The sequence below is a fragment of the Marmota monax genome, unplaced genomic scaffold (genome assembly GCF_021218885.2).
Source record: "Marmota monax isolate L192 unplaced genomic scaffold, Marmota_monax_Labrador192_F-V1.1 WCK01_AAM20220418_F8-fsc00020, whole genome shotgun sequence".
NCBI lineage: Eukaryota > Metazoa > Chordata > Mammalia > Rodentia > Sciuridae > Marmota > Marmota monax.
Genome location: NW_026692912.1, coordinates 14,819,734 through 14,835,434, shown reverse-complemented (window position 1 = coordinate 14,835,434; position 15,701 = coordinate 14,819,734). Strand labels below are relative to the sequence as shown.

Below are 15,701 nucleotides of genomic sequence, written 5' to 3'. Positions count from 1 at the left end.
GTCCCTACCCAGAAAATATTTTAAAGATGTCTAAATGTAAATACATCCATCCCTCTCTTTGGCCATTAGACGAATCTGTGCCTCTCCAACTATTACTCCTATTCCCCTGATATCCATCCTCCACAGCCCAGCAGGCAGAAAGGTCCCTCTGAGTGACGCTGGATCTTGTTATTCTCCGCCTTCAAAAGCTCTGGTGGCTCCCTGTCCTCCGCCCCACCTACACCTTCTAAGGTTCCATCTGCCCCTGCTCACCATCTTCTTGCCCACCACCATCCCTCCTGTTCCAACCACTCTGAGACCAGTATATTTCTCTTGTTCAGTTTTTATTGGTTCTTTTGTTTTCATTCCTTAACCACAGAAGCTGCTTCTCCTCTCCACTGTTATTAGATTCTCTTCCTTCTCATGGCACACGTCATGCTTTTTCATCTTGTCTTTATCCCTTGAGATTCAGTTTCCATGTCCCTTTAGCAGGGAGCCATCCCTGACCACCTGATCATTCAGGTGGTATTTCCCAATCCATTATTCTCCACACAGCACCCCTTTCCTTTTGATCACAAGTTCACGCAGTAATCCAAAAAAAATCCATGTACCTGCTGTGTGCCAACTGCTTGCCTGTGAGTGTGGTCGGGCGAAATGTCTGGGGCTGGGAGGTGGGGGAGGCTTAGATTGTAAAGGACTAGGGTCATTTTTCCCCCTGTGCAGGGGACATGTAGTCAGTACACCTCCCTGCAGTCACATGTCAAGGTCGAGCTGAATTGGAGGTAACTGGAATTCCTGGGAACCATTTTCCTCCACTCCACTCTCCTACATCAATGGTGGATCAGGATACTTTCCCCCTAAGCCCCAATGTGGTCCCATGTGGCCTTGGCATCCCTCCCACACAGGCAGCCTCCTTGTTAACTGAGTTGGCCTAATTTGCCATTGCAGGCTCATGTAATTTAAGGTAGAACACCCTCCTCAGCCCTAGTTAATTATTCATGAATTTATCTTCTTAGGATGTGGATAGAAGCATTTCTTCAAAACCATGTATCACTCTGGATTTCATTACATTTAATCTATTTTTCTTCTCTTCTTCCCTCTCCCCAGGAGAAAATAATGAATGACAAAGGAAAATTAATATTGTCAATGCTGATTGTCTCAACTGTGATTGTTGTGTTTTGGGAATATATCAACAGGTAATTATGAAACATGATGAAATAATGTTGATGAAATAATGCTTTGATTCTGTTTTACTAGTTATAGCCAAGTTATCAAGTAAAGTTAAAACTGAGATTAACTGAAACCATAAATAATGGGGCCCACCCTTCTTATCTTCCTGGATTGTTGTTAAAAATCACTAGGCTCCCAAGTAACTTCTGGCTAATTAATCATCTTCTTCCTGCTGTGTTCCCATTATTTTGACATTTATACTGGTAGGCTTGATCCAGAAAGAGGGAAATCAATTAAGCTCCAAATGTGATCTGAAGTGGTTTATATGATTACATAAAGAAATTATCTTAAGAAATTTCAGACAGGAATTCCATGAGAAATCCACCCTGAATTTTGCAATTCTAAGATATCTGCAGAGTTTAACAGAACAATTTGAGTTATTGACTTTTGCTGCAAAAATACACACTGAGTTGCTGGTGATTCATTTGTGCCTGGCTGAAACTTCTGGGTCTCTCCCTCTCTCTCTCTTTAACTCTGGAGAGCAGAATGAATAGAATGTTTTTGAGTTTTCAAATTCATCTGCAGACTACTCAAATATAAGAACTACCTCTGTGCTTTTGAAACCACCTTGCCTTGGAGATTCTAGCTAGAGAGGCTTCTGACCAAAAGTCTCCACATACACAGAAATGTGTGATGCTTTTGACTTGAGATATAATGATAAAGCTCAGCCTTCACTTTCCAGTAAGTCCTCTGTGCTGAGTTGTCTCAGCACCATTATTATTTTCAGGGTGAAATGTTTTAGTGGCCCTCAAGTTCAAGATGGCAGCCTGGTGTAACATTTAAATATTACTTTTAGACATCAAATTCTAAGATTAAATGAGCCAGCAGGACTGTCTTTGCTACTAAAAAAAGAACTGCAACTTTGGGTGCATCAATAGCAGGAGGAATCTCCAAAATGCAGAAACAAAATCTTCAGATGTGGACAGATATAGCCACTTCTAGAATGTTCTTTTGTTTCATTCTGAATCACTAATTTTAAGGAAAATAGGACAAGCTCAAGTGTGGTCAAGTTAAAAGCATCTGGAAACTAGGTCTTTTGAATTGAGGAAATTAGTTCAAAGAAGAGATGACTCAAAGTTAGGTATGGGGACCTCCTCGGTGGCCTTGGGAAAGTTACTCAACTACTCTGTTCTTTGGTTTCTCTACCCTTAAAGGTAGGGAATATAATAGTACCTGCTTCATTGTGATTAAATATTATTGTGTACAGAGCACCAGGGCCAGTGGCTGGACTTCATAAGCATTCAGTAAATGCCAAATGCCATCACCAGTATCTTCCTCCTCAGCTCAGGCCATTATAACAAGATGCTATAAATTGGGGGCCTTAACAACAGGAACTTACTTCTCCAAGTTCTACAGCTGGGGAGTCCGAGGTCAAGGCACCGGCTGATTTAGTTCCCATATAAGGGCTCTCTTCCTGGCTTGCAGACAGTCACCTTTTCCCAAAACATCCACAATGATGGACAGCAAGCAAGTTATAGTACTCCTTCTTCTTATAAGGACACTAATTTTATCATGGAGCCCCCATCCTTATTTAATCTAATTATCTCTCAAAGGCCCCACCTCCAAATGCCATCATACTGGGGATAGGGCTTCAATACATAAATTTTGGGGGGACATGAACATTCACTTCATAACAGTCACAACCATCATCATTTGCTGCTGAGGGCAAAACATGATAAGGGATTTTGACTGAGAAAGATGACTCCAGCAGTCACAAGCAAAAGAACATGAGCCCTTTGGGGTGCTTGCTGGAATACTTGCTTGGCTGACGGTTTGTCTCCGAATCTGAATACTTGATTGGATAATTTTGCTGGATGTTCTGAATTGTAGCCAGATTTGTACTTCCATATTTGGGAACCAAAGGCTTAAATGTGTATATTGGCCTTGGCCTCTCAGAAAGGGGGTTATTTTTCAGTGCTGGGCATGTTCTTTCAGCACAGTGGCTATAGCAGGTTCTGACTGTTCCTTGGGGCCATCTTTAGGCACCTGGACTTTGGCTGCATCTTTCTTTGATGTGCAGAATCCACCTGTCTGCACAAGGGAGCAGATGGTTGCCACTTTAAGAACTGGTCATGAGATAGCCTAAGGTGACCTGAGGACATTACCCTGAGAAGGATGGGTGGCACTGAGTTCGGAACAATCTTAAAAACAAATAAATTGGGGCTGGGGATGTGGCTCAAGCTGTAGCGCACTCGCCTGGCATGCGTGTGGCCCGGGTTCGATCCTCAGCACCACATACAAAGATGTTGTGTCCACCGAAAACTAAAAAATAAATATTAAAAAAAATTCTCTCTCTCTCTCTCTTTAAAAAAAAGAAAATAAATTGAACACATCTACCAAGTAGTTAATCGAAGCACTGTTGTCAATAAAGCACTCTGAGAGAATATCACCCAGGACAGCATTTGATTTGAGGCCGGATGGAAAAAAAAAATCTTAGACTTAAAAGTTATAATAATAGTGATGCTGATAGCATCACTGCTGGCTCATTAAATCTTTTGACAGCAGGTACTAGTTTCTAGTGTGAGTTTGTGTGGCATCATTTCCAGTTCTTATACTAGTCCTGCACAGTTGGTACTTTTCCAAGTTTCCAGATAAGGACATGAAGTTCCCAAATGGTAAAAGTTAAGGTTCAAGATCACATTTTAGGAAGAGCTAGGTCTCGGCTGTCTGCAGCTCAATCTCTTACCCACTACACAGCCTTCATTTAGTTGAGACTCCATTTTTCAAGTGACAGAATGGGGACCAAATAGGTGAAGTGTCTTTTTAGTGAACTTATGTCCCTGTTGTAACTAGAACTCAGATCTCCTGATCCTTTGTCCCCAACTCCTTCCGGAGGTCCTCATCTGTGCTGAGTGTTATGAGGGATGGCACATGGGCCAAGTAGAACCCCTGCCCTCCAGATATGATCTGAATGGGGCAACAGGATGTGTGGATAAATAACCAACGCTACTAAGTAGAAGAATGACAGAAGTAGAGGAGTACTTGTGATTGCTTATGCTTTTCTTCATGGTGCTTCTTGGAGTATGAGGTTGTGTAGCCATGTGACTATGTGACCAAGGTCTGTCTTCCCTCCTACATTATATGTTCCACAAGGTTGAGGACTGTACTGGTCTTGGCCAATGACCTATCCCAGCCTCCCTGCTTTCATGAGTTGAAAAAATGCCTTTGGGGACTGGTCTGAGGAAGGCTGTGCACTGGGGGTGGTAGTAGGCCATGCAACTGATGCTCTGTTTTCTGGGTGCTGCAGTCTGGCTGGGCACAAAATCACGAGCCACCACACAGCTTGTAGATTCAAACAGCAATTCTTTATTCCCGAACTCACACCGGCACTCTACAATCACGTTCTGGGGAAATCCACGTTCTCTGCCCAAATCCACCCCCACTGGGCTTCTGTCTCCCAAAAAATACTGTCTGAATCCCGTGAGAACTCAAGGGGAACTCAGGCAGCAGGATACGCCCTATTCCCAGCAGGAATAACCTTAAACCTGGAACCACCCTAAACCCGGATTGTCCTAAACCGGGAACACCCTAAACCCCATCCGCCCTGATCCTTGAGCAAGGTCACCTTACATACAATGACACTGCAAATGACCTGGGTCAATATGGAGAGTCCTTCCTCTAAGCAACATTGGGTAGGCTGACAAATAAATTGCCATGTATCATTCTTACTTAGCAATGGCCCTCAGCATCTGGGTAAAGATAAATCCTAAGTGAGGAGTGGCTGGGCCAGGGTGCTTCCACCTTCCAGGCCTTCTTCATTGCCAGACAGCTGAGTAGGCTGCAGGAGGGGACCTTCGGTGGAGCCTCTGCCCCTCAGTGAAGCCACCCCTGGGCAATGGAGAACTGATTATTAAAAAAAAAAAAACACAACTTGAGATTCTCCAGATGCCCTCTTCCCCTGGAAATCTGGAAGCACTGCAAATGGAAATTCCTATTTCCACTAGGTATATCTCAGAGGAAGGTGGAAACTGGGAGAAGCTAAAACCTGGCTCTCTGCTCAGCCCAGGGCTCAGTGATAATGGTTACAAAATAGCCTTTCTTGGAACTAAAAGTAACATGATGTTTTTATTTCTCCTTTGCTCTTAGCCCAGAAGGCTCTTTCTTGTGGATTTATCACTCAAAGTAAGTGCTTTGAATTCTAGGTGTCCATTGGCTGACTCCCATATGTGCTCTCTCACCGTCCACAGTCTCTTTGCACCAGCCAGTGATGCGCTCAGGCCAAAAAGGGGAAAGGATCCTAGGAATCTGGGGCTCTGGATTGTATTCCTCCAGCCCCCAGACTTGTCTTTATAGAAGCACAACTTGTGTTTTGCCTTGGGTTCTTATCAAGGGCCTCTTTAAGTGGTGTTTTTTTGGGGGAATATTCCTGTTTCACTGAGAAAAAGAATCTGGGAGATAATCTCCATCATTCTTCTCTATATACGTTGTCTAAAGAACTGTGTAAGAGCAAGAAAAAAAGTTTGGGTTTTTTTATTTTTTGTTGATATATATATATGACAGTAGGGTATATTTTGACATATGATCCATACCTGGAAGTCTGGGTTTCTTGATGAATTAGTGTGTATCCTTTTTAAAATTTTTTCACTTTTTTTATACATTTATTTTATTTTTTTATTTTTATGTGGTGCTGAGGATCGAACCCAGTGCCTCACACATGCTAGGCAAGCGCTCTACCACTAAGCCACAACCCTGGCCCCTTTTTTTTTCCCTCACTTTTTTAAAAAGAAAATGAGAGCTGTGTGTGCAGATTTTTTAAAATTAATTAATTTTTGGTACTGGGGATTAAACCCAGAGACATTCACTGAGCCACATCCTCCAGAGCTTTTTATTTATTTATTTAAATTTTGAGACAGGGTCTCACTAAGTTGCTGAGGCTTGCCTCTAACTTGGGATTCTCCTGCCTCAGCCTCTCGAATCACTGGGATCACAGCATGAACTACTACAACCAACTAAATCTTTATTTTCCTATCTTTGGCATGGTTGCCAGGAAGCTCTGAGTGCATGTTCTCAGCAGTTTGCACCTGGTATTACTTCTGGTTTTTATCCTTACATTCCATTTGAATTGCTCAAATCCACTCAGCCAATATCTCAGCTGTAAATTGAAAATAAAGGTAAAACTTTTATTGGGGATGACAAAGGTCATGTGCAATTACATACCTGGGTGACTAAGTCAAGGTTTCAGAAGATTCTTGAAAATGTGCTTGGTTTCTTATTCACACTACAACTCATTACAGTCACTCTCAGCTTATCAAGCTCTTATCCATATGGTATTTTATTCAGTCTTCAAAATTATCTTCATGGCAGGTTTATTATTGTTATTAAAAACACTTTTCAGAATAGAAAGTAAAAATTCAGAGAGGGAAAATGTCCTACCACAGTCGTACAGCCGGTGAGTGGCAGATCCGGAACTCAGGCTTGTGCGTTTACGGAGGCCCCCCCTTGCCCTCTTTCTCCCCTGTCCTGCTAGGGCTCACTGGATGAGTGGAGTGCCGAGCCTCCCTGGGGACAGCAGGCCAAGGGGTCTTCAGCTCTCTTTCCTCCCATTCAGCTAAAGGATTTCACTTTTGTTTTCATATTCTGAATTAGCAGCTTAAAATTAATTTTTTAAATAATGATCTCTGCTATTAAAAAAAAAAAAGTTTGGGATCCCTCCAGTTTGGGGACTGATCATTTTCTAAAAATGTTTACATTCTTTTTCACTTCTTAGGGACCCAATTGGTGACGGCAGCATTCAGAAGGGCTGGTGGTTTCCAAGCTGGTTTAAAAATAGGTAAGGAGATCAGACTATGGATATGTTTGTCCATCCAACCAACTTTTGTGGAGAATTCAGTTGAAATGGCTCCATGTTCATGACTTTCCCAGTCACTTATATTTCTTGCTTATCAAAATTATACAAGGAATCCATTTTGTGGTTGGGCTAGGACATTTAATTTCCAGCTAACTTAAGAGTGAGGCATGAGTGGAAGTTTAAATGGAAGGAAAGAAAATCATAAACCAAAATGTTCTTAGGAGGGCTATTTTAACAAGTCTCCCCTGCCCCCTAAAATAACTCAAGGATTATTGGGTCATTAAACTGCTAACTGCTAACTTGGAAGGCTAATAAGAAAGACGAATACTGCGTGTTTTCATCTCAAGTATGTTCTTGTGAATAAATGCTTAGCATCATGAGCCTATCTCCAACCAGTGCACTTTGTACATGCACCCTCTGCCTCAGGACATGTTTCATGAGATTGTCCCCCACTGCCCTGCCACCACACACCACCCTCCTTGACTTACCTGTCTTTCTTCCCCTTTGTACTCAGGACCTACAATTACCAGGGAGATGAAGAGGAGGATATAGAAAAAGGAAAATCGAAGAAACAAAGAAAAGAAGATGAGGATGAAGAGCTTCAACTGTGGGACTGGTTTAATCCAAAGTAAGAAGTGTGGCTCCTCATGCAGTGGTTCCAGGGCTCACCAGGAGTGGAGCAGGCCGTGCAGGCAGCTCTGAGAACATCCCTGACTTGGGAGAAACGGTCTTAGCATTTAGCATTAGACTTTAGATAAGACTTTGGATAAGAAACAGGGACCTAGGTACTTTGAATCCACTGGATTGAGCAGCACAGTAATTCTGACAGTAAATGGCCAATGGCAGCTAACCAGTCACAAAATATTAGTGCTAGAATGGGGTCTTTTTTTTTTTTTTTTTAAAGAAAGAGTGAGAAAGAGAGGAGAGACTACTGCTTGAGCCACATCCCCAGCCCTAGAATGGGTCTTTTTTATAGGCCAAAGATATTGTGGAAAGCCACAGGATTGGGAATTGGGGAGAAATTCTGAGATTAAGTTAACTCATTTTTTAAAAATGTCATGGAAGGGCTGCTGTTGTGGCTCAGTGGTAGAGCACTCACCTAGCACTTGTGAGGCACTGGGTTCGATCCTCAGCACCACATAAAAATAGATAAATAAAACAAAAGTATTGTGTCCACCTACAACTAAAAAAAATTGTTTTTAAAAAGTGTCATGGAAGGGCTGGGGTTGTGGCTCAGGGGTAGAGTGCTTGCCTAGCATGTCTGAGGCCCTGGGTTTGATCCTCAGCACCACATAAAAATAAATAAAATAAAGATGTGTCCATCTGAAACTTAAAAAAAAAAGTGTCATAGAACCATAAATTCATTCATTAAGCAACCATACAAAAAATGTTTATCAAAACTTACAATGTGCTGGGTGCAGTAGTGCACACCTGTAGTTGGGCTCAGGAGGCTGAGGCAGGAGGATCACACGTTCAAAGACAACCTTAGCTACTTAGCAAGACCCTATCTCAAAATAAAAAATAAAAAGGGCTGGGGATGTGGCTCAGTGGTTAAGTGGTTTGGTACCTGGGTATAATCCCTGGTACCAAAAAAAAAAGAAAAATTTATGATGCTGCTGAGCGTGGTAGCATCATTGCTACCATGTAGTAGCTGAAATCCCAGCAACTACAGAGGCTGAGGCAGGAGGATTGAAAATTTGAGACAAACCTCAGGAACTTAGACACTAAGTGACTTCATGAGACGCTTTCTCAGAATGAAAAATAAAAAGGACTAAGATGTAGTTCAGTGGTAAAGTGGCCTAGATTCAATCCCTAGTACCCATCCCACCAATCAAAACAAAACAAACTAAATCTTATGATGTGCTTGTTGGTACTTCTCAAATTGTCAGTAACTACTCATTTGTGTATTCAGAAACTAGCTTATTAGATCAAAACTAGCTTTTTAAAAAATTAAAATAGAAGACTAAAGGGTAAGTATTATTTAGTCAAATTTTTGATTCTGTATATAAGAGTATGTGCATGCATTTGGTTGTGATATAAAATGTATTTCATGAGTTATGGTAAAAAATATACTGTGGCAGACATTGTGTTAGGCACAGAAGACAGGTGAAATCTCCCAATATGGTTGTATTCAAGAAGTTCATGGTCTTGGGTTCGAGTCTCAGCACACACACACACACGAAAAAGAAAAAGAAGTTGTTGTTCTTCACTTGGATCTTGTATGTGGGATAGATATGAAACTAATATTTGCCAAGATTGGTAAGGAGATGTGATCAGTAACTGGCAGGATGTGGTTTGGGGGCTGAGGAGACGGAAGTTTTTCAATGTGACTGTGAGACCTGAGAGATTGGTGGGTGATGATGTCATTGACCAGGAAAGGGAATTGAAGAAGAAATGCAGGCCTGAAAGTTCAGAGAGGTGACAAGCTCCATGAAGGCTGTGCGTGGATCCATGTGCTTATGGGGCATCTAGACAGAAAGTCTCAGGAGCCAGTGGAGGGTGTGGATTGGAGGCATCATCAGACTACCTGCCAGAGGGATCTGTGGGCTTGGATGAGGCCACCCAGGGAAAGGCCATCTGACATTGGCATCCAAGTAGCTGCAGGAGGAAGAGGTGTTCAAATGGAGGAGCAGGGAGACCAGTAGAAGCAGGAGGAGGTTAGGAGGGACCAGTATCCATTCCTGTGTGAAGGATTGTGGGTTCCGGGGACTGAATATGTTGTTGCAAGTCTGTGTATTGTTTTGGAGTAGAAGATTCATGCCAGTTTGGAAAAGATGAGAATTTTGACTTCTCATCTGTCTTTTGGTGAGTTGGATAACAGGGTAGCCACCTATGAGATGCTGAACCACTACTAGAAATGTAAGAAGATGGAAGCATTATATTTTGACAAGCCCTTTAGATCAGAGAACTGAGGCCCCGAAAGGGCAGGCAGACTGGATGAGACAGAAATGGTGACCAAGCACCTTTTAAGGAGGATTGGATAGTTCTACTATGGCCTCCTGCTCTGCTGTGTGGGACTTGGAAGGTGGGGGCCAAGGCTGAATTGCTAGGGGAAGAAAGGAGAGAGACCACGGCTGCCAGCTGTCACTGTGTCCACACTCTGCCATGCATGGCTAGACCTCACCTCCAAATGAATGGCAAACAAGTATTTAAACAATATCAGTCTGAATCAGCACCAAATTAAAGCCTTCTTGGGGCACCAGTCTATTTCTAGCATAATTGTATGACTGGATGAAATAATTAGCAAATTTCATATTAGTGCATCCGTTTCTGTGAAACACCTCAGACATATCAGAGTGTATTGTGCAACCTATTTTCACGGCATAATCTCCTACCTTGCTTCCTCATTTTCTTCCTCTCCATTCTCCTTTCTCAGCCTCCTTGCTAAGGCCATCTCCTTCTTCTCAGCTATCAGGTATTAGTCATGGGGCTAAGTCATGGGTATTAGTCATGGGGCTTCTCTTTTCTTTGTGCACCATGTTCCAATATATTCCCTTCCGTTTCCCTGGCATCATACTCCACCTATGAGAGAATGACTCTCACGTTGGTATCTTTAGCGCAGATATTTCCTCTGAGCCCTGACTTGTGTCTACCTGCCCACCTGGCATCTCTGCATGTCTCACATGACCCAAATGGATTTCTCAATTCCACCCCACCCTTGTTCTTCTCCTCATTTCCCATCGAAGTAAATAGCTCAAGCCAGAGGCCAGGAGATGTTTTCCTTTGTCCACCCCATAGTCTAACTCATTAGCATGTTCTGTTGATCATTGCTCCCAAATCCCTCCCACATCATTCCCTTCTCTGCACGCCATAGCTGCTATCTCTGTTCACATTGCCATTAACTCTTTTGCTGTCTTGCTGTTTACCATGCTGCTGCTTAATAGGTGGTGTGTGTTCCACATCCTTTTATACCTACTTCATGGTTCATTGAATTTTAATGTTTTCTCTAACCAACCCTTGGGTACCACATACATGGATCCATAAATAAAGACAATTAACAAGCCGCCAATAACCTAGGAACATGTGTGTTTTGGTTGCAGAAACCCTATAATGTTTCAGGAAGCTTTTGGCCTATAATGATGGAACTGCAGACGCAGAGGTCACACAGTGGTTTGGAAGGAAGACCTTTGGACAGCTCTTTGCTGGCATTTCCCCCTCCTTTTAGAGCCCCATCCTCATTATCTTGGATGTTTCTGGCAATTGACATTGTCAAAGACAAGTTTTTTGCACATGTGTGGGTTTTCCTAAGTCGCCTCTTTTGCGAGGCGGGTGGGGGGAGTGAGTTTTCATGATTGAGACTCCTTAATTCAGAGCTTCGCCCAGGAAGCTGATCCCAACCTCATCCTCCCTCTCTCCCTGCACCTCTTCTTCTCCACCACCTTCCTTACCAGGCTGTCATCTGGCTGTTAGTCAGGGTCACCGGTATATGGGAATTGTCAGTGGATTTGAGTAACTAACAGCTGGGAAATAGCACACCTTAATTCTAAATTAAACATTAATTTTTAATATTGCTACTTTTTCTTCCTGCCTGAAGGTATCCTTTCCATCCAAGTAATCAAACTGGATACTGGGTTTCTGACTTCGTTTTAGAAGATGTGGTCAAAGTGATCCTGCAGTTGAGGAGCACGCACTTGACGACCCATTGGGACTGTCAAGATTCTCAAGAGGCAGGACTGTTCTCATTTCCCTCATCCCAGTACTTAGTCCCAGTTTGGCCCTTTATATAAATTAAATGACCAAAAGCTTAGTCCCCTTCTCCTTCTCCTAGCCTTACTCCCTTTATTTGTAAAATGGCTGATGACAGCACCCACTTCATAGGGTGGTCATGGAGATTAAATGAGAGAGCACGAGCCAAGTATTTGGCCCCCAGGGGCACAGTAAGTATTAAATAAGTGTGCCTGCTCCTCTTTTTCTTCTGTTTTTGCTAGTTGTATTACCTGATTACCAAATGTCTGGTTCACATACAACAAGCCTTAGCAAGAAGACTGGGCTAGAATTAGCAAAAGATCCTCTACAGGCTAAAACGAACACTGCAGTGAATGAGATGGATGCCTGAGAGAACAAGGAAGCTCAGGTTCAAAAGCACTGGCAGGAGAATAATGAGCCCTATGTGCATGTTTACGTTGTCTTTTTCTGTCTGGGGGCAGGTTGAAATTTGTCATTTGACAAAGCTTAGGGTTTTACAGGACTAAAAGCACCACTGGAGCAAAGTCTTGAGGGTCTTTTGTGGCTGATCTCATGTGACCCTGCTGAGGCTGTTGGGAGAGGCCAACACATAGTCTGCGGAGGGCCAGGTCTTCACACAATTGCTCTACCCTTCAGCAAAGCAGAGTTTTCCACGCTGAGCCTGATGAGCAAGGCTGGGTCATGTTAAGTTTCTAAAATCAACAACACAAGAGCTCATCATTTCCTAGTCTTTGTTGTTGTTGTTGTTCTAATTAGTTACACATGACAGCAGAATGCATTTCAACTCATTGTATACAAATGGAGCATTTCCCAGTTTTCACTGGTGAAAATACCAAAGCTGCTGAGTGGACGTAGTGTTACCTTCAGACCAGGACAAAACTGGGTTTAAACCCTAATTTCTTAAGCACAGCAATTAAATGTCTAGGTAAGAAACAATATAGGGTGGTGGCTCAGAGTACCCGACTCTAAGATTTGCCCCTTTATAGCTGTGAAAGTACTTAACCTTTCTGTGCTATAGATGCTTCATTGGTAAGTTGGAAATCAAAGTCACCCTGTCTCAGAAGGATGAACCCTTTGCACAGTGCCTGGTCACACAGGAAGTGCTCAATGTATGCTAGTTGCTGTCATCAGTGACTAGTTATGTGGCCTTGCTCAGCTTCTCTGAGCCTTGGTTTTCTTATCTGGATGTCACACAATATATCACTGAGCCTTGGTTTTCTTATCTGGATGTCACACAATATATCACAGGACTGTTGCAAGGACTAAAGGAAAACAGGTCGGTGCAGAGTCTGTACATGCGCCTTTCACCGGGAGCAACTATGTTCTCCGTGCAGCAGGAACACCTGGAGTGCTATGGACTGAGCCAAGTCTCAGGCTCCAGACAAGCTGAGCAGCCAGGAGAACAGGCTAAAAGTACCCCACTCTGTCATCTCTGCCACACTGCGCCATGCTGGAGGTGGCCCAGCTATGTCGGCCCAGAGGCAGACATAGGCTGGGTGGGAGGGCAGTCAGCAGAAGAGTTAGAGAGTGCAGAGCTTGTGACAGGGACAGGAGGCACGGGGGAGAATCTTCGGAGGCTCCTCTGCCCCTCTGAGACTTGGGTGAGGCAGGGGTAACCTAGCCTTGCCCATCAGGCTGGCTGTAGGTAGGTGCAGTTGAGTGAACGCCCTGCCTAACACTGCAAGGAGCAGGGGATGTTCCTGTCAGTCTCTTCCAACAGCCTCAGCAGCGCAGCAGGCTAGGACCAGCAGGACTTTGTCCCAACTGCTTGCCACCTTCTCCGGTTCGCTGAAATGCTCCCCAAGTGAAGCAGAAGCAAATGTCAAGCAGGGACTGAGCCCACACTGGAGTTGCATCTAAGCAACTGTGTGCCAGTTTCCTCTTCCTGAGAGGAACTGCAGCTGCCTCGTGAGCTAACAGGTGTCAGCTAACAGCTAACAGGTCATTCTCACTTGAAATTTGTAGTTATAATATTAGCCTCTGCCGCCCCTACTACCTGGAGCTCTAGCCCTGCCACGGGGCAAGGTCCTCTCCTGCTCTGCCCTTTCTGCACTTTTCCTTCAGTATCATACTTTGTCACTTTCTGTGTCTGCATTGGCTTTACCAAGTCCCTTTCAAGCTTTTTTTTTTTTTTTTTTGATGGTGCTGAGGATTGAACCCAGGGCCTTATGCATGCCAGGCAAGCACTCTACCAGCTGAGCTATATCCTCAGTCCCCCTTTCAAGCTTTCTGAGTGCAGAAAACACATCTCCCTCTGGCCCCCTTGATGTTCCTAGTGAAGAGGCGATATGGTCTAAGGAGAGAGCCTTTGCCAGAGCCATGCCCTGGCCTTGGCCATGTTGGGAAGCTGTCAAGTCCTTTTCTTTCTGGATGCTGCTGTCTCCTTGTCTGTAAAATAAATAGTAACAGAATCCCCTTAGTCTGGACCCTTTTTGGCCAATAACCAGGTTTCTACCCAGAAATCCCTTTTTGGCCAAAGCCAAATTGAAACAACCTTTTTTCTCAGCTTTAGCGTCACTTTCTCATCCCACTCGATCAAGGGTTAGGGTCTTCTTAGACTCAGATGGCACCAACAGGGATAAATAACAACTCAAAGATGACACTGACAGCTCAGCAGCTGGGGAAAAGGGAAAGGGATTGATTTAGAAGTAGAAGGAGAACAAAGAGAGCAGGGATGTATAGGCAAGATCCTATAAGGCCTCCAAGGACAGCCCCCGGAGGCACCTGGGACAGAGGCTGCCCCTGCAGATGTCACACCTCCCATTCAAATGCTTGGGGACTCAGGGACAATTGCTGAAGATCATGGTCATCCCTTTTTTTTTTTTTTTCCCTTGGACAGTCTGTCCTGCCTTAGTGAAACTATTCTGACTCATGTGACTGTGTGTTTTATCACCAGGAAACGCCCAGAGGTTTTGACAGTGACAGAATGGAAGGCACCGGTTGTATGGGAAGGCACTTACAACAGAGCCGTCCTGGAAAATTATTATGCCAAACAGAAAATCACTGTGGGGCTGACGGTTTTTGCTGTTGGAAAGTAGGTATTATAGACAAAATTGTCCTTGACTTTCTTGGTCTACTATCAAAATGGTTATGAGGGGACCCATGGCTTCATGAAGGTTGTTTAGGATTTCTCTGAATTATGTGAGACTGTTTCAGTCTTCTTTCTGCTAAGGCCCCTAAAACTGAGAACAAAACAATAGCAGGTGAGCCCCCTGTTCCTGCCTCAGGGAGAATGTCTCTGGTTGCAGGAAAAAAATGTCTGCAACACCCCCCCAAACCCAGAGTCAACAGCACACCTGCAGCCACCTCCTTTGCAATCTCCACGGCTTCCTTTGGAAATTTCAAAAGTGCCAGCTGCTAGATGGCCTAAACCTACATCTTTCTTCTCCTTCTCTAAGGGGCAGGACCAAGGACAGAGGGATTTACAGCAAGTTCTAGATACACAGGAGCTACACACCGTGATTTTCCATGCAGGAGCATGGCTGACCACCCATGGATTCCTTAGGTGCCTTCCACCTGATCATCCTGGAGGATTTGGCCCTGGGAGACCTGACTGGTCAGAACTTCCTATTTCTGAGGTTGGATAGATTCTGGTTCCAGCTTCCATTTCCTTGTTCAAAACACCTGATGAGGAAAAATTGTAGTCATTCTCACTTGAAATTTGTAGCTAAAATATTAGTTTAAAAATATAATCTATTTTACCAATTTTTTTTCTTTTGTACTAGGGATTGAACTCTGGGGCACTCAACCCCTGAGCCACATCCCCAGCCCTATTATGTATTTTATTTAGAGACGGGATCTCACTGAGTTGTTTAGGGCCTTGCTAAGTTGCTGAGACTGGCTTCGAACTTGAAATCCTCCTGCCTCAGTCTCCCAACCCACTGGGATTATAGGCATGAGCCACCATGCCTGGCCTCTTTTACCCTTTTTGAGAATTAAAATATTTTTTTCTAAAATAAAACTGAAAGTTCAATTTTCCTGTTTTTTTCTGCCTTCTGGGCCTTTCCGTCTGTACCTT

At 43.7% G+C, this 15,701-nt stretch overlaps 1 protein-coding gene across 10 annotated transcripts in view; it reads left to right on the top strand.

The window, feature by feature from the left end:
• Positions 1–15,701, top strand: part of Ggta1 (glycoprotein alpha-galactosyltransferase 1 (inactive)) — a 62,652-nt gene that overhangs the window by 41,932 nt on the left and 5,019 nt on the right. For 7 of the 10 annotated variants that reach the window (XM_058581680.1, XM_058581679.1, XM_058581676.1 and 4 more), the window contains 5 exons: positions 1,087–1,175; positions 5,296–5,331; positions 6,917–6,979; positions 7,512–7,625; positions 14,580–14,717. In XM_058581680.1, coding sequence (XP_058437663.1) covers positions 1,096–1,175; positions 5,296–5,331; positions 6,917–6,979; positions 7,512–7,625; positions 14,580–14,717 — 431 coding nt within the window. In that variant the 5' untranslated portion in view covers positions 1,087–1,095. The remainder of the gene's footprint in view (positions 1–1,086; positions 1,176–5,295; positions 5,332–6,916; positions 6,980–7,511; positions 7,626–14,579; positions 14,718–15,701) is intronic. The other 3 variants (XM_058581684.1, XM_058581683.1, XM_058581681.1) reach the window with 1 other exon arrangement.